Source organism: Mchenga conophoros, linkage group LG15 (genome assembly GCF_057382185.1).
Source record: "Mchenga conophoros isolate Kocher_MC1m ecotype Shallow Benthic linkage group LG15, M_conophoros_male_GT1.1, whole genome shotgun sequence".
In the NCBI taxonomy this organism is placed as follows: Eukaryota; Metazoa; Chordata; class Actinopteri; order Cichliformes; family Cichlidae; genus Mchenga; species Mchenga conophoros.
This window is the reverse complement of record NC_140540.1, coordinates 17,724,392-17,746,972: the sequence shown is the minus strand read 5'-3', so window position 1 is coordinate 17,746,972 and position 22,581 is coordinate 17,724,392. Positions and strand designations below refer to the sequence as shown.

The window sequence follows — 22,581 nt, the reverse complement described above, 5'->3', positions numbered from 1 at the left end:
GCCATGCTCCAGTTGTCCCTCCCTCTATAAAGCTACACATGGTTTCTGTCTAAGGAGGTTTAGCTTTATCAGGCTCTGGATGGGGAAGGGATGATGCCAGAGAGCTGCAGACAAATGTGCAAAAGTTAGATGAGCTTTGATCACCTACCTTCAGCATCGACAATTTTTTCAGAATATTTCCAATAATCCAGATATTGCATAGTTATTTTTTTTCTAAATTTTAACAAAGATTGTTTTATTCTTCACTACACTGGATGTGAATGAACATCTTTTGTGCATGATTTGCTTCTTTTTTTCAAATTTGGAGGTGCTTTTTTTTTCTCACTTTCTCTGGAAATTTGGTCACCACTGGAACGATGCGCATGAATGACCCATTGGTACACTGCTGACTACTTCTGCTTTTCCTTTGCACTTGATTTTGAGAAGAAAAAAAAATAGACCGCAACAAGTTGGCAATACTGCAGACGATATCTGGAGCCAGAAATCATGAAAGGTAAAGAGACTTCACCTACAACATTACATCTTAGCATCTAGAAATGCAACTTTGCCCTGTTTCACCAACTTTTGAACATGCAAAAGATCCATCTGATGAAAACGTAGGTGAATTTCCCAGTGTGGAAAACACTTAGAAATGTAGTGAGAAACATTATGTCTCATGGTGAGATGCAGACAGGCACCTGCGCAGGGCACTAGCAATCACATATGCTTCTCATCATCTCTGAAACCTGGCAGTGCAGATCCTGAGAAAGTGCACGTGTGTTGTTGTTGGATGTGACACTTTGATGAGTCATCTTTAAATCTCTGTAATGCGTACATGCGTGCACCACAGCCTGGTCTCATAAAACTTTAGATACTCTCTAGCCATGCCAATCTACCGCAGATTGAATTAATATTCCGCTTAAGATAGGGCGGGTGAAAATATACGAGTTGAATTTGAGTATTTTTACAACAGTCTATGCAAGGAAAACTGCCAACAGCTGTGAAGAAAGCAGAAGTACTTAGATAGTTTCCAGAGATACAGTATGCACAGCAGTCACGTGGGGGAGTGGATACAGAGGGAATGACTGAGCAGGAGTGAGAGGGAGAAGCCAAACAGAACTAACAGCTTGAAAATATGTGGAGATGTCCTCACATATTCATTATCATAACTGATAATTATTTTTTTTTACTTTGAATGATCTCTTTTAACTTTCAAGTTTTATGTTTACCATATAAGAAGAGTATATTTACTGGAAATATCAATCTCTACCTCTAACTGGTACATCGAGCTTAAATGGGGGAGAAGCTGCACATGAACCACAAGGCGACACAGCAAATTAACTCCAAGAACAGTACTCTTCTCAGCCACACAATGCAGGAGGTCTGTTAGTGGTTTCAGTCCAGCCCAGCCAGAACAAAACATGCTGCCTCATACATTCCTCCCAGAATGGAGAGGAGAGGGAGAGTCCAAAAACAAGGAGGTGCAGGGAAAGGAAAAGCAGGCAGACAGGTGTATGGCTGGCAAAGGAAAAGGAAAGAGTGAGCAAAGTGGAGGCCTGAGTGCAATTTTTGCTGTGGAAGCTTTATATAAATTTACAGTCAACGCATCATGAATTTGAAGTGAAAGGAGAACAAGGACACTGAGTATCTGGAAGCTGTGTTGGCTTCTTGTCACTGTATTCAGAGTGCGTTTCCTCATTTGTTTTTACTAGCTTGGATTCATAATCTAAATGTTTCTCCTGGGCATTTTCATGTTTCCACACTAGAGCTGGCAGCACAAAATGTTGACTGTGATGTTGAATCTGCAACTTGATCTTTAATTAAGACCTTAGCAACATTATAAGTTCCAGCTATAACAGTGGCTGTTTGTTTATTTTTCTTCCCTCTTCTCACCACTTTTATGTGCAAACAGAGCTTAATTCTTTCACTGCATCACAGTTCGGATACTTACATTACCGGACTTCGATGAACCATGTGGACTACATACTAAGTTGTTTATGAAAAACCTTTGACAGGGTCATAGCAACTTGTTGAGCCCCTGACTGCACAAAATACTAGATTCTTCTAGTTGTAGTTGACAGTTTAACTCACACAAACACAAACAATGCCAAAACTAAGGTAACGGCAGTGCCCAAATAGAATTTGATACTGAATTTGTCAGACAGACAGCAAAGCCTCCTGCTACTGACTGAAATGTTGCTCTCTTTCCATGCCACACCCAAAACAAAACCAAAAACTCTTGTTTACCGTTTTAGTGTAATTAATTAATAATAGCATTAATTACCTTTATTTCTACATCTCTCAGTATCTCTCACAATCAGAGTTACATGCTGCTTCCTAGAATTGACAAAAAATAGCATTAAAACATTCCAAAATCCATGAAATGAGCTAAAATAAGAACACAAAAGAACAAATTTAAGATGACATCATTTTAAAAAACCAAATACAAATAGATAGATATAGATTTTTTTAGGTTGTTTAATATTAGCTGAAAAAGTTTGTTCCACAGCATTGGGCTCAAAACTGTGAAAACATGGTCCCCCTTTGTTTTAAGCCTGGGCGGTCGAACCTGTAACAGTAACTACAGTAACAGTAGCTCAGTGCAGTTCAGGTGGTAGCGTCACCTACTAACTGGAAGGTCAGGGGTTCAATCCCAGTCTGCGCGAGTGGGTGTGAATTGGTGAATGAGGCAAGTTGTGGAAAAGTGCTGTATAATAACTGGTCTATTTACCATCTTTTGGGTATGTGGCAGTACATGGTGTTAGACATTTTGAGATGGATAAAATGGAGCCATACCATTAACAGATTTAAAAGTAATCAGAAAATCTTAAATTGTTTCTGTAGGGAATGGGAGGCCAGTGTCTTATACACTATAAATGGGAAACTGCTGGATCATTTAGGCATGTATACAGTGAGTTTCAATGGCAATGGTAGATGAAGATAAAAACATAAAATCCTGTGTGCGTTAACAGCAGCTTAATTGACAATGTCAGTAAAAACAGCAAAATATAATAAAGCAAAAACACGACTAGTAAGTGTAGACCTTTATGAACAACAATGTTTTGAGTCTGTTTTTAAATGTTTGCACAGATGCACAGACATATCTGATCTCAACTCAGTGATCACAGTGGTCGAATCTGGAGGAGATGAGGGTGTGAATAAGCTGTCATATTACATGGACCAACTAGTCTGAACTCAGCCATGTTTCTAATCTGTGCAAACAAGACTGGATAAACACACTAGTTGAAACTAAGATGACGATGAAAAAAACACCCAGGTTCAAGCAGGTTAATTTGAATGGATTCTTAGTTATCCAAGGCAAGTAATGTAGCTAATTTAGCTTATTCTGTTAGCTTTGCAGGTAAGTTTTTGGACTCTGAGGTATACTGGATTAATTTTTATGAGTTTTAGTTGAAATCCTTACAGAGATGTTATTATTTAATAGGATTTTGATCCATTACTGTTTTGTTTCTTATGCTGCTGTTGTTTTTAGTCGAGCCAAACAAAGGCATTCAAGTTTTTGTAGTACTAGTTTCTGTGGTGCGGCCTATTTTGATTTGGTACAGTTGAGCAAACACTGGTGTTAATTAGACTCCAGAACAAAAAGAATAAAAAATGATGTCCAAGCTGTCAACTGTACACTTTGGCTAGAAAACCTTTGGAGTGAAAAGATGAAGAAATGATTATAAAATATGAGGGTGAGTAAATACAGAAAGGCTTAGTTGTTGAAGATTGTACATTTCCTTTGGCCTTGCAGTCTTACCAGAGGTGGGACCAAGTCATTGTTTTGCAAGTCTCAAGTAAGTCTCAAGTCTTTATCCTCAAGTCTCAAGTCAAGTCTCAAGTAATGTCAGGCAAGTCAGAGTCGAGTCTCAAGTCACTGGTGTAAAAGTCCGAGTCAAGTCACAAGTCTGAAATTTTGAATTTCAAGTCCTTTCGAGTCTTTAAAAAAAAAAACGAAAAAAAGCATGTTGCAGTTATATGCTAAATGTAAATATTAGACCATGTAATTTTTAAATCTGTGTTTTTCTCAACACATGACAAAATAGTGAACTTAGAAAATATACACAAATTGTGAAATTGCACCTCTTTAAAATGCAGCTCAATTAAACCTAGCTCCAAGAATAATTTTCACCGACAGTTCTGAGATAAGCTGCATGTTATTCTTGGATGCGGTTGTAGGACCGGCTTTAAAATCGCATGACAAAAATATCATACATATTAAAAAAAACTGTATCACCAACGTAGCCTGGACAACATTTGCTAGTTAGATGAAGTCAGCTATCTCATCGTAGCATATTTATATGCATATTTATAATCATACGGTTCTTGGAGTGAGTGCATACACTCATGAAGTTTAGTAACTTCAGGTCACTGCAACAAGCCCAGGTACAGTTTACCGACGGATGGGTGCAGGACCTTGAAATGCACCGTGTAGAACGAAAGACCATCGTACGTATCATAAGTTTACCAGTCTCACAAATCGTCGTCATAAATACACATTCCTTAACCGTTTATTAATAGGACCTTTGAGCTCAACGGTAATTAATTAGCAGTGGAAATAATTTCTGGTAGCATCACAGAAATGCAGCAGTGACAATAATATTGTATGTTGTAATCGTACTGGGCAATTAGTGATACAAAACAACTGTTTTACCCTGTGAATAAAAGTATATGTTTTTGTCAGTGTACCATAATAACAGAAGCGAAACGCAATATTGTGTCAGGACAATTCACTATTTATGCACAATAAATAAAGGAGCATAGCGCGACAATTTCTGTTCAGCGCCAGACTTGCTTGTAACCTATATCACCAATTATGTTATGAAAATGACGCATTAACTACAACAGAAGACTTGCCTTTGTGGAAATGCTTGGAGCAGACTAACCTGTGAGCTGGAGTGTTCTGGGACGTTATATTTGGTCTTTGAATGGCTGCAATCCAGGCCATCCGTCGCCTCTTTGTTACTTCGGAAACATGGCTCGAACAATTTCTCTTCAACGACGTAATCCGATAACAACCGATCTCTTTACCCGTCGGCTTCCCGTGGCTGTCATGCGACCGGCTATTGCAGTTAATAATACAACAGCTTCTTGACATTTTTGTGTTTCTTTTTATCGCTGTGTGACTGAGTTCAATTGAAAGGCTGTGTGCGCTAGTACCTCTTGCCACGAGTTCCCAGAATCCTTTGCGGTTTTACCCCTGAATGACGTCACATTTTCAATCTCTATATAATATGCATGTTAAATTTTATATTTGGGGTAAAATATCAAGTCTTTTCAAGTAAACCGGTTCAAGTCCAATTCAAGTCCCAAGTCATTGGTGTAAAAGTCCAAGTCAAGTCACAAGTCTTAGAACATTTTTTCAAGTCAAGTCTAAAGTCATAAAATTAATGACTCGAGTCTGACTCGAGTCCAAGTCATGTGACTCGAGTCCACACCTCTGAGTCTTACTGTATAAAACTAACCAGGCCTTTCTTGCTTCTTTTTTTTACTTTCTCAGCCTGGTTTTCCAAAGCAGTTTAATCTAGAAAAAACATCATCCATTTACTGGATGTTAACTGCAAAGATCTTGTGTTTTACTGCCTAACCACAATAAAAGAGTGCTCTATTGAAATGGCCTTTCTATACATTCTGGTTCACAGTTTGCAGCGACACATACCGACCATTTATATTCTTTTGCAGAAACCACGCATTCCAGTCACAGGGCACCTAAATGGCTGAGATGTCAACAAAGCTTTAGAAAGGGACTCATTTTACTTTATGAGTTGTGGTCAAGACCTCCACTCTGATCTGGAGGAGGCCCCATCTCCTAACTCTGGTTCCACTTAAGGCTTGGATTTGCAGGAGGAGGAGATTTTACTGGTCAAAACAGCAGAATGAACCAATGAAGGATGGGAACATGAAAAACTATTATGATGTGGAGTAGGCATCTCTATTTGAACAGAAAATTGGATAATGCAGTGAGTGATGTGGGGAGGTCAGAGGGCATACAGAGCCTGTTATTTACAGAGGATAACATTTTGCACAATGCCTGTAGCGAAAGTAAAGTCCAAAGGGAGAAAAAGGGTGGGTATGGGGTTTGGAAAGTCCAGAGCCCCCTGAGATAAAACCTCAGCAAAGGAACCACAAACTGAAGTGGTGCTGCTTTCACGAACACTAAAAGTCAGAGAGTAAAAGATCAGAACGACATCCTGAGATCTGACTGTTAGACTTCACAAAGTTTCTATATATATTTTAACCTTTCTTCTGCACACTTTTCCCTTAGAAGTATATCAGGGACACAGGAAAGGCTGTTCAAAACTGCTAGTGTTGATATTTGTACATCATCTACACACGAGGGCTTTGACAGCAACAGGAGTTACCTGTGGATGCTTGTCTGCATGACTCAGTAGTTTTTGTCTGTGGCTTTCATGGTAAAGCTACAGCATAAAGCAATGCCCCCAAACCAGTCCACCAAGAGGTGGCTTTCAGAGTTTGGTGTGGAAGTGTAGCTGATCTCTGCTCCATCCAACACCTGTGGGATAAATGGGAATGTAGACTGCGAGACCACTTTGTGTGAACGGGACCAAGAAAAACTTTGCAAGAAGAATGGAGGCTGTTGTAGCAGCAGATGGTTTTTGGCATTTCTGGCTGTGTTTTATAATCTTTATTCCTATTAGTGTTCACACTGACGACATGAACTATTCATCGCGCACAGAAATACCGAATGTCTCAAATGTCTCACAAAGAATGTCCAAAATATAAATATATTTTGATTGTTTTGTACTTTTATTCTTATTTTTAATCTTGTTGGACACGAAATGTATCTATTTCTATTTCTAGTCCTTGGTTTATGATTGTTTTCTGATTATGATGCATCTTTATGTTGCATATTCTGTCCTTCACATGTTTCCTCTAAAAAAGCAAAGAGTTCAGTGATGTTTGTTTACCTAAACTGTGTAAATCTGTTGTATATAATAAGGTTCACACATTTTTAAACACCTTTTTTTAGCTGTTTAACAAATATACTAACGTCATATAATGAGTATGGGCTTTGCTTTAATTTGAAAGATTGTAAACAAATATTGTATTAACCACCATGCCTTCACAGCCATGGCTCAAAAGACTTATTTTAAATCCTTTGTGAATGAGGTCTTTGAAGTTTGGAATCAGGGGACCACCAAAGAATGGGATTTCTACTATGGTGTTTTTCCAGGCCTCTAGTTCTTCTCTCCTAACTCTAACTCCTCATTTTCCATTTCTTTGTTTGTCTTTCTACCTTCAGCTTTCTCTTTTAAGTGAAATCCATTCTTGATCAATTTGAGATCAGTTGATTAACTCCAACGTCGCTGCATATTTCACCTCCTATCTTTCAAAAATTCCTGGCTTGCTTTTGCTGTATTTGTTGGGTCATTACCAATCTGTGCTGTGGAGCACCATCCAGCTGCAGCCAGCTGAATCTTCCTGATCCTTATCTTAGTTTAATCTGTCTAATGAGCGAATGTTCTGAACTATTTTCTATAGTGAAGTATTGTATTACACACTTTTTTTTAAAAATAGAAAATTGACATGGCTTCCTCCTGGATAAGGCTCGACCACCTTGCTTGACCATGGAAAGCATCCTATGATCATCCACGACCTTGGTCCTCTGTGGACCTCAAACTTTTTATGCAAATAGCCACATTCATCAAATAACTGTGACCTGAATATGTTTTATACGCAAATTGTGCTTTCACATGTCCAAAAATATATACACCTAACTGCATGTACATTAACAATGCTGAAAACTCTGACTACTCTATATCCATGTAAGGTCTGTAACTCTGTTACATAGGTCACAAGCACAGTTACCATATAATCAGGGCCAGCTGCTTTCAAGATAACTTACCTGCCAGGGGGGAAATGCCCAGTTATGTGAAGTATAAATGCACTGGGATCTGAAAGCAATGAGATTTTTATGGGTGTAAAAGTAATCTGCATGTGACCACATCCTCAGGGAGAAAGGTCTAGCCAGAGATCTAACCCCTGACTGCTGCTGAGTATGCCTGGGATGTACTGGAATGAACTGGAGGATGGGGTACCTATGTACAGGTGTCCATTACCACAGCTGTTTAGCAGCATGGATTACCTACATAATACCCTTCAGAAGGTTTTATTGTTTTGGTTGGTTTATTAGATAGAAATCTGTTTTTATTTTCTTCACTTTTATCTTATTACACCTCGCAGCAGTTATCCTAAACCCTGAAGGTGTTATTCTCCCTTAATGATGAAATTTGAACCAGCTGAATCAATGTTGCAAGGGTGCTTTTGAATAATCTGACCTTATCAGTGACAGGAAAACAAAGGGTTGGGTTTTATGTGAGCTGTTTATGCAGATGCTCTGTGTTTGTTTAATTTGGAGGGAAATGCTTTCAGACCATAGGTGGTAGGTTTGTGAAGCACCGCAAATTAATAAGACTGCCTTTCCACTGAACCAAAACATCCTTTTAATATGGCAGGGTTGTGTTGTGCTGCTGTCAGATCAGCTCAGTTCTGGTCTGTGTGTGTGTTGGACACGACAGCTTCCCCACTAATGAGACAGACATAAGAGGGGTTTTTTTCCACTGAGAGAAGCGAAAACACGACTAAAAAAAGGCGCAAGTCAAAGGAAGCAAAGGAGAGTCATACATGTAGGGTTGTTCGATATTTCTTGTTGAATACAGTTTTAGAATTTGAATTTCAACTTCCAGTAACAGACAGTGTGCTGGCATTCAAACATATTTATACCACAAAAGTCCAAAAGAATTCCAGGAATTCAGTTTTCCACCAAGTATGTGCTTTAGTCAGGGTGGGAAGGTCTCTGAACAGGATTTATACCTCTTTTAGACAGACATGAGGGCTCTTCACTAAAACCCCCATTTAAATGTATTACTACTTTTAATTTCACTGTTACAACATGAAGCCAGTTGCAAGATTTTTGAGCAATCCGTAATTTCGTTATGGTTTGTCAGGAAAATGGGAGATAGAATTGCACAAACTCTGTTTTTACCTTATGTTGTAAAGTTCTGAACACAAAGTTCTGAAAATTGCTTGCTGTTTGCAGGGTTAAATTTAGTGTTTTGGCCAACTTAGGTCAGCAGAAGAGACTTCAGAGTCCCAGTTTAACTAGTAGTGGAAATTACAAATTCAACAAATGAGTCATGGCTGAAAGATATGGAGGGGACAAGCTGTTAGGCAACAGTGCTAACCACCGTGTTACTATGTAATGATTTATTTAATGATGTTTTTATTTAACCCATTCTGGCACTTGTGGCCCTCCATACAGCACAGAAATCATGAAATAATTAATTAATTAAAATGGGAAATAATTAACTGAAATAGGGACATCAATAAATGCATCATTAATTAATTAAAATTACCGATAAATAATTAAATGATTTGAATGACACAAATTTAATTTAATTTAACTGATGACATGTTCAATCAATTATTTATTTATAAATATAGTTAATTCACTTTGGCACTTGTGGCCCTCAATACGGGTTTGGTTTTAACTTATAAAGAGCGTTAGAGAAAAAAAAAAATACCAGTAAGTGCCAAGTGTTGCAGGTATTTAGTTAAACAAGCACAGGCTGCAGATCACATCGAACACTTCAGTAACAGCTACACATTTGTGAAAGCTAATGAAAAAGATTTTCTGCTGATCAGAGTAGCTGGCCACCAGGTGCAGATTATTATAAAAAGTCTTTCTTGCCACTGTAAGCATGGCCTCAGTCCATATTAACCTGAAGTTCTTTCTCTCACTCTTTCCCCTTTCTACTCCCTCCCCTTTTCTCTGCCTCCACCCATCCTTATGTCAGCCTCAGTGTTTTGTGACTTGTCCACCCAGACCTGACCTCAGCCATTTCAGCACTGACTCACATAAACATTTACCTCATTGCTGCTTTTGCAAGTGTATACTTTCTTCTATCAAAACTTCACTAACATTGTTCTCCAAATAGATCCCATGGTTTAATTTCATTTGACCTAACCTAACATATATTTTCCCTAATTTCATCCAAGCCTTGAATCCCTGTTTGTTTTCTCATTTGTGCCATGTGGAACCAGAACCCAGTCATCTAAGGGCAACTGTGTGTGTCTGCATTACACAGACATTTCTTTTTTTTTTTTTTTCAACAAAAGTTGTACTAAAACCGTTTCTCTAGTTAAAAAAAAATTAATGTCTTACAGTCCACCATTAGTTTAATTCTCCTGCTGTTTTTTGTCCTATTTTTTCTCACTAGCGGAGGCCAGACCTCGCCTGATGTTGAGATGATCTTGTGGCTAACTGCAGAGACTGATCCATAGCAGAAATTCCCCAACATGTTTTTGCAACACAGAAACATTTAAGGCAGTTTTCACTTATATAACAATGCACAAAAGAGACCAAAGTTATGTTGCACAGTGGAAATCTCAGACCAAACAACTCTTACACCTGCTCATTAGCATGTGGCAAACCTTTCACTAAATGCTGCAACCTCTGACTCTTTTTTCCCACAGCTGTATTGTGCAAAGGAGTAGTTCCTTAAAAACACTGTTTTTTTATAGCTCTAAACATTCATTACATAGTCTAAATAAATGTCCATATCTTTGCCAAAATGTCACAAAAGAAATACTAGACATGCTACGTTGCTGCTGAAGGAAACATTCAGGGACTAATAAGTCACCAACAAAACAGTCAAAGTAATCATTTAATGTCACATTCCAAAAACAATCCATAGAGATGTTTTTCACTCTAAGGATTCCACACGAAGACGGTTAGGATGGAGGTGCGACAAACACAGCTATCATTCAAACAGGAGACTCTCGCTGCAGATGGCTGCTCCTCCCTGAGCCTGGTTCTGCCGGAGGTTTCTTCCTGTTAAAAGGGAGTTTTTGCTTCCCACTGTCGCTAAAGTGCTTGCTCATAGGGGATAATATGATTCTTGGGTGTTTCTCTGTATGTATTATTGTAGGGTCTACCTTACAATACAAATCACCTTGAGATGACTGTTGTTGTGATTTCCAGCTCCTCTTCTTCAGAAACAGTTTCCCCTGTGGTCAGCATGAGTGATTGCTAAACTTCCAGCTCCACACCCACAGTGTCCCAGGTGCAGTTGTATGCTGCACATTTAATAACGTGCAATAAAGCCCCAGCACTTACTTACAGCTATGAAAACATGAAGTCAAATGCATCTGGGGATTTTTAAGTAATCTAGCTTCATTTGGTTTGTTAGGCACTCTGTGGTCATATCAAGTCATGCTTACTCCAGCCTTTTCCATGACTGTGTGTGATAACAAATTTCTCAGACTCACAAACAAACACATTTTCTCATGCTTTGCACCACCGTGGGACTGGTTTGTCCTGAGTGAGCAACAATTCAGAGAAAACATCTAAAAAGAACAAAAACATGCATTTTCTGGGACAGCAGCTTCATGCTGTGTGCACTCGGTACAATGCACACTTCAAGGGAAACAGGGAGGCAGCTGGTTTGTGTGATTTATGAGAGGAGTAATAAAACCTCTTTGTGGCTCCAGAGGAGCTGAATTTCACTCAGCTTCATTTTTTAAACGTCTGCTTTTTGTGTCTCTTTGACAGACAACTATGGTGGATATGAGAACCAGCTTTTCAAAGGTAATGATCAAGCTCTTTTGTTGTCCTTGGTGAAGAGCCATGGATGTGAACCAGTTCATTATGCACGACTGTCAATTTGCCCTCACTTGTATTCACATTCTGTAGACACAAATTTAACATTGAACAGATGCAGGTTTAATTTTCTCCTGAGAAATCAAGCTAACTGGTCTCAGAGAAAAGCAAATAAGCCATGTGCTGTATTCATGTTACTTCTTTCTGACTTGTAAAAGCAGTGATACTGACATCCAGATCATAACTACAAGTAGGATTTTTTTAAAGCTCCTGGTAAGAAGCCTCGGAGAAACCTCATTTTTATTGGACAGCATGTATACAAGCTGTCAGAACCCAGTCAGTTAATTTAAGGGTCCCTTGGAATACTGTTTTACCTGCTGGGTTTCTCCACAAATCATGTTGGATATCTTTGGACTAAAAATGGTCTTTCTGCCTATACTGGAGGTTATGTGGCTCTGTTGACATAAACCACATTCACACTGACTGCAAATAGTGGCCTCGAGTAAACTTCTCGGCTGATGTAATTACATCCATAGCCTGTGAGATTTATCATAAGAAACCTATGATTACAGCTCTGTTTAATAACAAGTGTGTGGAAACTAGCCTGTTTAATGGATCAACATTGACTATTCAGATATGAAAACTTATCCATCACCTTTCAACCCTTATGTGCTTCTTTTTAAGCCTTTCTATGACATGGAATGAAGATTTAAAGAATTGAAAATGACATAATGATGAATAAAACTTGTTTTATCTTTTCAACTTCTTTTGTTTGCATTTTCTTTGTTCTTCAGAGGAGGACTTCACTGGAGAGGAGGAGGAAATGCCTTCATTTAGAGGTAAGGGCCACATGAACAAATCTAACAATGAAAAACAGCATCATCTTAGGATGGGCTTTTTTTTTCTTCCCCCAGCAGTGACATATTGTGTACAAATTGTAGGTTTGGTGAGTTTGTTATGTTAAAAAGCTCCAGTCCAGTAATACAGTTTTAAAGTTTGCCTAACGTCAGTCCAATCAATCCATTATTTGTAATTGAAATCGTACCAGTTAAGTTACAATTAACTGAAGCATTTTAGCAAAAATGTTATTCGTAGAGAATAAAATACCAGATGTGAACAATTTTCAAGTTTTATATCAGTTTTAGCTTTGGGACATTATTATTCACTATATACTGACTAAATAGATCAGTTGCATCAGTCGAGTCAATAAATGGCAGAATATTGACAAAAACCCCTCTAAAGTAGCACATTCAGAGATTAAGTGAACATCGTTAGACGATAGAGGCTGAAGAGCACATTTGTTTCTCAGGAGTTGATTGGAAAAAAGAACAAAAAATAATGGAGTTACATTTTCCATGCATATATGAATACAAACACAAATGGAATAGTTGTGTGTCTCTCATATTAACTCTAAGATGATACTGAATAAGTCAGTTTGGTGTTATTCCTGTTGCCCCCAAGCAGGAGAAAATAAATAAAATGAAAAGATTTAAATGTTAAAATCATGTGCTGATGAACCAAAACATCACGACAGTCCCTGCAGCCGAATCTGATCTGTCCCACTAAGAACTTTGGAGATGATATCTTGGACCAGGGTATTAGCTGTAGATATTTTAAATACTATACATATCAGTTCAACATGTACCTCCAGTATCTGCCAACTAAAGGCTCCGACAAGCCTTACCGTTTTGGAGATGCTTCAGTCTCTGCCTTAGGAACGTGGTTTCTATGTTTTAGCTACTATTGTTTTTGTTTTGTTTAACTAAAGAATCTGGATACTTTTATGAGCGCTTCATTTTACAGTAGCTACAACTAAACGATCAGATCAGAAAATCAATTTTGTTTTTCGTTTGCTAATTTACTCACTTTGTTGACTTTGTTCGTGTGATTTGATCTCCAGGTCGTAGTCGAGGTGGCTGTGTGCGGTGCCAGCAGAGCCATTCTCTTCAACTGGCTGTCAAAATCCTCTATGGATTTGTTGCCTTCCTAATCATAACTGTTGCAGTGCTGGCTTCACTTGGTGAGCTCAACTTGACTTTTGATTTGCTCTAAATGAAAACACAGAGGTCTTCCTCATGCAGAGATTGGTTGGACGCATTCAGCTCTGTGCATTAAAATGAGTGAAAAGCACATCAAATTTCTCTACATACATTTTAGTTGCCTGAATAGTGCACTCCCCAAACTCCCATAGATCAAGTGAATGTGTTCCAGGATTCTGTTGCCCATGTTTTACCTGACAGTTACTCAGCAGCAGCAGGTGCTTTTTACATCAGCATCACTTTTTATTGGGCTTGAAAGCCGTAAATCTTTATGGTTTACAATTGTTCAGGGACATCAGAGGACAGAGTCAGGCAAGAACTGATTCAAAATCCCTCAACACACAGAAGGCTGCATTCAGATACACATCCTAATAAAGCCCAGTTTTGAATTAGGTGTGCCACAAAATGCGTGTGGGCGTTTTGTGTAATTTTTCATTTGCACGTGTGCTGGAAACCTGGACGGAGTGTGCATGTTCATCATCGGCCATCAGCAAGTGGTTTCAGCAAACATTTGGTTGTTAGGAGAAACCACTTTTTTGACCCCTTTATGCTTAATTTCCTTCTTTTTAGACCATTTCTGCACCTAATAATGTTTTTTTTATTTTGCATGTAAAGAAAAGCACACAAATCAGACACCATTCATTTTCAGTGTAGGATTTAAACCACAGTTAGTTAAGAGTTTTAGCAGAATATCAGATGGAAATATGCCTTTGATTTTTCTTTAGTTTTCTCCCTTTATATTTACAAAAATACTATTTTACTGAAGCAAAACTGTTCCCCCAGAAACTGTTCCAAACTCTAAAAAGAGGAAACCTCAAGTATTTCTCTTGTCTCTAATTCATACAGAGCTACACTGAAAATCAAATGCATATTTTACCATTTGTTTTTTTCTACTATAAAGGACAATTAGCTGACTAATTTGACAGCTGATACTGTTGCAAAAGGTTCTCAAATCGCAAAAAGAATAAAAAATATAACTTTTTCCTTTAAAACCTGATCATCAGCAAGTTTAACCACTTCTATAAGGGCAGTTTTGGAAGTTTACTGCATATCTTAACACAATGTTGCAATTTTCCCAGGACTGAATGTCTAAGCAAATTCACCCAAAGTTTAGAGAAGCAGTATCCTGTGCAATAGCCAGAAAGATTGCAAAAGACCCAAGATCTACATCTCAGACTCTACATCCCTCATTTGGTATGTTACATGTTAAAGTTAATGACAACGCAATTAGAAAAAGACTGAAGACATATGGCTTGTTTGCAAGAGTTGCCAGGAGTCTTGCTATGAGAAATCCAGTTCTTTTTAAAAAGTGCACCACAGCATGGCTTAGCTTTGCAAAATACATTTGAATAACACACACTGACACTGTGTCAACGTCCAGTACAGCTGTGCAGCACCAAAGTACTAAAACTTTAATACCATTGGAAGAAGTCATGCACTTGGCCGCAAATCCCATCCGTGAATATGCACAAGAAGAGAAACAGTAACCTTTGATATTCAATTCCCTGATGAACATCTGTTTTTTAGCAACAGTTTTTTTTCTGCACAAAATATGGACACAGTTTTACCCCTTTATGGAAAAAATAGTTTGGGGAATGAAATGTGTTTTGTCACACTGAAAGCATTATTTTGAAACATATGCCACCAGATGCACACCCCTGCATACCCATAAAAAAAAGATTTACTCATTCACATTCATACATTTAAAATATATTCTGTTGCTTCAACGAATAGAAGAAGCCACAGGCCATGTTCAACTGCACTGCTAGTATGCGCACATGTGGAAGCATTTATATATGCAAACAAACTACAGAACGGCCTCTAATAATGCCCTGGCTCAAAGCTTAGGATGTTAAAAAGCTAACTGTTGCTAAACTGCTGTTAGTCACTTGGGAAATATGTTGAGGGATTATAACCTGACCAGCTGGATAAACCATCATACATAATTAGTGTTTAGGCCAATGAAAACTTTAGGTGTTTTGTTGTCAGGGCTTAAATGACAACTTCCTGTTTTTACTCCTTTAAATATCTCTTATTTCCTGTTAACACCAAGTTACTGCTGTTAATTATTTCCTCCTTACATGATTAAATCTAATGATTTCATTCCCCATTTACCCCAGAGCACTCGGATCGCTCACTGTTATTGTTCCTTTACTTATATATAAGTTATATATATATAAGTACAACTGTTTAAAAATACTTTGAAATATTTATGTGTAATTCTGTGTACTCAGTGTTCAGGAAGGTGGACAGCCTCTCTGAAGAAGAGTCAGCTTACTACAAAAAGATCACAAAGGTCCAGCAAGGAATAGAGGGTAAAGTAACTTTTTTTAATACTCACTTTGATCCTATAAGAACTATGAGAAAATATCAAGGAATAATTGTTTTTTCACAGATAACAAAGTTTTTGCACATTTGTTGAATTGAACTGTTTTACTTACATTCCTACTAACTTCTGGGATTTTATATATTCCTAAAACAGCTTTAATTGTGTTTCAATTTAAAGCATGACAGGAGTTGGCTGTCTGTGAATATTATCACATGGATCAGCACATTTTAACATATTGGAATTCAGGAAGGTTTACCTTACAAGCTTCAGCTGATCGTTTATACATTAGTTTTCTTCTTCTATTCACCTGATTACACATTAGGAACTTGGTTGTGTGGTCAGCTGTCAAATACAGTAATTTAGAGCATCCTGCCTCTTTTCCTGTGCCATCTCACGTCCTTTTTAACTTCCCATCCCAGATGTGAGGACCACATCTAACTGTTCAGGCTGCCTGGATGCAACTCTGTACAGTGAGGAGATCAGTAAACTGAAGAAAGAGTTTGAAGACATTCAGAGAATGATACTGGCACAGGAGCAGGTATGGTGGCCTTCAAAAAAAGCTCAAATAATAAAAGGGGACCAGTAGTTTAAAGCCCAAAGAAAATTTACCACCATTTCTTTCTTCTCCAGGTCCTGGACCAAGCCTCCAAGACCCAGTCGACACTAAAGGATACAAGTAACCGGCTGACACGTGACATCCAAAACCACCTTATGTCAATCAAAGTTCTCAATCAGTCACTGGAAAGATACCTGGATCGGGTGGAGGGCTGGAAGGACGTGGTTGAAGAAACTCAGGAGAAGATAAAAACACTGCTGGAGGATTCGTTTGACATCAAAGCTACAGCGCATCAAGTTAATACAACAGTGGCACACAGGTGAATGAAAAGCTGAGAAAGGACAGATGTGACTAGATCATACACTTAATGGAGCATGCTCAGTGTTCAGATTTATGAATGGAGGAAAGCATTTTGCAACACCAGTAACCTTAAACTATACAGCATCCACAGCCTGCCGGATTATTTCAGTTTTTTCTTAACTCTACGTGTATTCACCTTTAAGGGTGATGCTCATTTATAACTCAGTGTTTTTATTCTTGCACTCTACTAGAGTAGCTTTGCGCGATTCAAGGTTCATAATAATCCTGATTTAGGTTATATTGGGCCTTGGTGCAGTTCTCAATATATCCAAAGTTCTTGTTGGTTGCCCTTGATAAACAAATTATTAGAACATCATGTACATGTGTGCATATGTGTCTGAAATAACTCTATCAGGGATATTTGCCCTTATTATCAACACTGCTGCTAACTCCCATCTTCTGTGATCCCGCTACCTGTTAGTACACAGTGGATAGATGCCCTGCAGAGAAAAGCAGATGAGGATACGTATGTCCTCCATAAATTAACCAGTGACTGGCAGAACTACAGCCGGGTTCTGAGTGCTATCAAGTCCAACACCAGCAGCACAATGCAAACCATGCGCTTCCTACAGAACAACATCGTAGCAGATCACCAAAGGATCGCCATATCCACTGAGCTCTACTATGATCTCACTCACCAGGTTAGTGCATTTGTAAGCTTGATTGTTCTTAGATATTCATAAACAGACTGTGTTAAATAAAAAATCATTAATCATTAATAGAAGAGATATGGTTGTTTACATGGCCATAAATCAGTTAGGAGGAACAGTTATCGGGATTTAAATGGATTCTAAGTTAACTTGTCCTTTGGGGAATCAAATGGTCAAGTTGCAGCTGGACAGTCTAATCTCTTGTAAATCAGTAAATCAAGCAATTTGGGGACGTGTGAGGATAGGATCCAGATTGTTTGGGTGTTTTCTGCAGGTGATGAACTTACAGATGCAGCTAGACAACGTGTCAACATTCACGGACGAACATGAGGAGAACATGCATGACCTTCACTACCATTCAAGGTAACATTCAAAACACTCAATGTCCTTACACTGACTTTCTCGTGTTAAGGCTTAATATACTATCAACTTCCTGATTTTTACATTAGTCTGACTTATGTGAAAGTTAAATACTGAAACAAGTGATGTTTACATATCATGAAGTCTATTATATGTGTATATATTTATTTATATACACAGAGAGACATATCATTCCAGCCATCACAAACTTCTGTCCTCTTTAGGTACTATGAGAACCGGACGGGTGAGCGGTTCTCTGCCTTGGATGGTCGCTTGAACTCTATTGAGATGGAAATTGTCTCAATCTCCTCCAGCGTCAATGCTACTGTGAGCCACGTCCAAAGCATGTATAAGTACATCAACACAGAGAGCTCGTCATGCCAGACTCGCCTGGGCAGACACACCGATGAACTGCAGGTTGCAAAAAACACAACAACTATATTGTAGTTTTTGGAGTTATTTCTGGAGACCAAGCGTTTTTCCGAAATGCTGAAACATATTGCAGTTTCCGTCTGGGTCGTACTAGTTGTCCAATACTAACAGCTTTCAGATTTAGAGTCAGCAAGTGAAAATTCTTAAAGTACACACAAAAGACTCCCAGTAGCAAAATGCTTGTTGTAATTTGCATGATCACTTGGGCTAGTGAGTTAGCTTTAAGGTTAGTTAAGCTGATTTTTGATTTGCCACATAAACTTCTAATATTTAGCCCTTCCATTGTTAAATTCCAACTGCTTCTCATTATCTATGCGCCCCCCTCCTCTCTTTTTTTGTGCAGAACTTGAACAACACAGTCTTGCTACTGCTGCACTTAGCTGACACTCTAAGGCAGCAGAACCTGTTGCTGAATGTCCGACTGGACATGGACATCAGGAATTTGTCTATGGTGATGGAGGAGATGAAACTAGTAGATGTTCATCATACACAGCTAATGCAGAACTTCACTATACTTAAAGGTGGATGTTGCTGTGTATAAACAACAAGAATAGCAAAGAATGCTTTGCTTTGATTTGTTTTTTCCTTTTACATTTACAACACCATCTGTTGTCAACAGGCGCTCCTGGACCCCCAGGACCCAAAGGGAACCGTGGTGAAAGTGGCCCAAAAGGACCCATTGGGCTGACTGGCAGCAAAGGTGACCGAGGCCCTACAGGAAATCGTGGACCTGCTGGACCTAAAGGTTCACCTGGTCCCAAAGGAGTACCTGGTGAAAGAGGCCCTAGTGGCAGTAGAGGGGCACAAGGTAGCAAAGGAGATAAGGGGTCCATGGGTCCACCAGGCCCAAAGGGTGAGAGGGGCCAGAAAGGTGATATGGGTCCCCCTGGTAAAGATTGTCTCCCAGGACCTCCAGGGTCTCCAGGGATCGAGGGCCAGGCCGGAATACCTGGCATTAGCGGGCCAATAGGACCCAAAGGAAAACAGGGGCCAGTGGGGCCGCATGGACCACCAGGAGTCTCTGGACCTCCTGGCTTGGCGTGCAGCCATGACCGAATCAACAACCCCACACAAGGGACTGTGGCGCCTGCTGCTGGTTCCAAGAGACAATAGAGAGAAACATGGAGTCCAATGTAATTTGTCTCGTACGAAGAAGTTGAAGGGGTCATGGTCCAATGCCCAATTATCAATTTCTATGAAACTGAGGAGGACAATGAAGAACTTAATGAACAAGTGCATCAAATCAAATTTAACATGGGGGAGTTAAAAAGGGTTTTCCTGATCCTGTGCTGAACTAAAAAGGAAGGCCTAAAACTATGACAGAACTGCTATTACAAACTGAACTGTTGGTGAGAAGTCAAAATGACCAAGCCTATAAGCTGACAGTGTTTGGAAAGACTTTTTGGAAATGGTCTTCACATAACTGATGGGTTCTCTTACAGTGGAAATTATACAACAACAACAAATTAATTTACGGAACAAAATAAAAAACGAAATCTCAAAATCAGTAGGAATATAAAAAAAGAAAAAAAAACATCCATTACTAAACATGAAGTCTTGCCTGTTTAATGTAGCAGAAGCAAAGAATGTGTTTGAGGTTGTTGTCAAGCCGCTAAAACCTCTTGGGGCATAATAAATGGAAGGGTTGTTAACCACAGATTTGGACTTAAGTAGTGGGGTTTTCCATCCAGACTAGCCAAAGGTTTACATTGTCATTCACGACTCTATGGAAAAATATCCACTCATTCTGAGATTATGTACGCATTGCTGACATAACCTTGCCAATGGGGGGCACTGTTATTAAAGTGTCACAATTAAAACCAAAATCAGTTTTCATTGGAGGTTCAGAGCGGGTACTCTGAGAACCTTTTTTCCTTTAGTGGGTTCAAAGGTGATGAATTGTTTTGTTGTGGGTTTATTTTTCATGTGAATGTCTCTTACATGCAGTGATTTTTTTTTTGTGGTAAAGTTGTTAGTTGAAAATAGTAAAAATGAAAGCTAAAACAACTGCTGCTGACATTAGAGATCATAATTGTGATAATTCTTAGTGTAAGATAGGAAGCTTGATATCACTCCTATATCTTACAGCATAGAGCTTAAAGTGGTGATAAATCTAGTTTAGCATAAAGACTGGGGACATAGAGGAAAGCTAGCTCAAGTCTTTCCAAGATACAATATGGAAAAAAACAGATTCAGATGTGCTTTTTGATCTTTGGAGATTAAATTAATGCTATTTTCCACTAGTATCCACTCAGCTTGACTCAACTCTATTCACTATTCTAGTGTCAGTCATTTTGAACACCACCTCAATGTACATGGGGTCGTGATAGCGATGCGGCCGAAAGTCCAGTGACTTGATTTGTATGTGCAACAAGCCCAACACACCAATGGAGGACGCTTAGGTGATGGTTTACCTGCTTCTCTGTCTACGGCTTTTTGTCCTTTCTGTGATGGAGTCACTCTCATGACTTATCAAATCACACCATTGGCCAATCAGTGGCATGCAGTCTGTTGATGTCACATTTTCAGATCGACTTAGCTCATTTGGAACGTTGGCCGAGCAGGTACTTAAAGCACCTAGTACCAGGTACCACCACCTAATGGAAAACCCTGAAAAACCGAGTCAAGTAGAGTTGAGCGGAACTGAGTTGTTACTAGTGCAAAAGAAGCATAAGTGCATCACCTCGTATATGTTGACACTGAGAGAGCTTTATTTTTCTCACATCTAGAAAGAAAGCAAATAAGCTCATTTCACTTTATGCGCTACTAATATTTTAAGACGTATGATGCCTGACAGGTCACAGAATTAAAGAAGTTTATATAAATTTATCAAGTATTAAAAATAAAAACACCAAAATTAGGGATAATTTTTCTTTACACTTTGATGATAGATATATGTTTTTTTAATGGTGTTTGGGTCTTAAGAAACACAAATAATCACTGATATGTCAAAGCGAAAGTTTAACAAAAAGAATATCATAAAATGTCTGTAAATCTGGATGATGTAATGAAATGCGACTGGCTTGCATTGAACTTCAATAAATGCTTATTGTAGAGTTTCTACCGTGTCACTATCCTGTTGAACTTCCAAAGATTATGTAAAGAAGGGAGACTGGTTTCATCCCTGCATCAAAAGACATGTCACAACCCTTCCCCATTAGATTTTTAAGCCTGATTCAATTGTCTGTATATAGCCTGGTATTTTAACATGAGTATGTATTATCTAAAACACAGATAATTTATAAATTTAAAGTCTATAGTGCAATTAGTGCAGTACAAAGCTGTGCACAAATGAGTCAACAACAAAAAATACTTTTGGAATGTTAAATATCACCTATTTTATGCAACCACAAAGCACTGTAAATCAGACTGTTAGATGTGACTACGATCAACAATCTGCACTGATATCTGAGAAAGGCTTGTGCAGCTGTGGACGAAACCAGATGAAAACCTCCCTGCAGAAGACTGTGGCTGCCCTGATCTCCTGCTGAATTATATTTTCACAGCCTTGCCCTCTTTTTCCCTGTGCTGGAACATCACATCCCTTGTGGGATGTTAAAGAAACCTGACCTCCAACAAAAACGTCCTTCAGAAAGCCACCAAAAATCCCTTATTCCTTCAGTCTCTTGAGAAGTTATAAGCATAAAGCGTTTCCTTCCTATAAAGCTGAAGCAAAAGTGTGAATTTCTGTCATTTTTAAATCATTTAGAAATTCTTCACCATAATTCAAACCATTTCTTGTCTTTCTATTTTGTAGTTGGGAAGCCCTAAAACAGACATGTCTAAACTCTTCCCATATGTAGAGCCATAAATCATTAGCAGTGATGCTAAACTGATGGATGGGGAATTTGCAGGGCAGAGTATTAAAGATATCACCACAAACAGCTATTAACAGACATGCAAACAATTGTGCAACTATGCTACATTTTTATTTGTTTTAAATACTTTACATACGCATCCCTCATTGTGCTTTTTTATTTAAACAATTATCATTTAATTATAGCCTACCTTGTTCACAATGTTCCGATCTTACTACCGCCCACCCTTGATGTCAGTTGCAGGATCATCAAGTGCTTGGACACACTCTGTATCCAATGGCAGGAATTATTTGCTAATTTCAGTTTGCACTTTGCACCACACGCTAACTTGGAAGGTATATTTGAGAACCTTAAACCTAAAACTTGCAGAGGTCACTGGAGGGGGGATTTTAATTACAGTTTCTTTACATATTATGAAGGCTCAGCATCTCT

At 38.6% G+C, this 22,581-nt stretch overlaps 1 protein-coding gene across 1 annotated transcript; it reads left to right on the top strand.

Moving 5' to 3' along the window:
* scara3 (scavenger receptor class A, member 3) lies at nt 1-21,390 on the top strand. Its single transcript, XM_085247432.1, has 12 exons — nt 1-493; nt 11,558-11,593; nt 12,400-12,444; nt 13,506-13,625; nt 15,879-15,959; nt 16,393-16,511; nt 16,604-16,848; nt 17,311-17,530; nt 17,814-17,902; nt 18,124-18,316; nt 18,675-18,852; nt 18,951-21,390. Exons 1-12 carry the CDS (start codon nt 487-489, stop codon nt 19,442-19,444), a joined length of 1,827 nt encoding a protein of 608 aa, XP_085103558.1. The 5' UTR covers nt 1-486; the 3' UTR covers nt 19,445-21,390.
* Nucleotides 21,391-22,581: the final 1,191 nt, after the last annotated feature.

What these genes read in the sequence shown, in the direction of transcription:
- scara3 (XM_085247432.1), top strand. An exon ending in TGCAGTGCTGGCTTCACTTG is followed by an intron (nt 13,626 to 15,878) that starts GTGAGCTCAACT and finishes CTGTGTACTCAG; the next exon opens with TGTTCAGGAAGGTGGACAGC. An exon ending in GAACTTCACTATACTTAAAG is followed by an intron (nt 18,853 to 18,950) that starts GTGGATGTTGCT and finishes TGTTGTCAACAG; the next exon opens with GCGCTCCTGGACCCCCAGGA.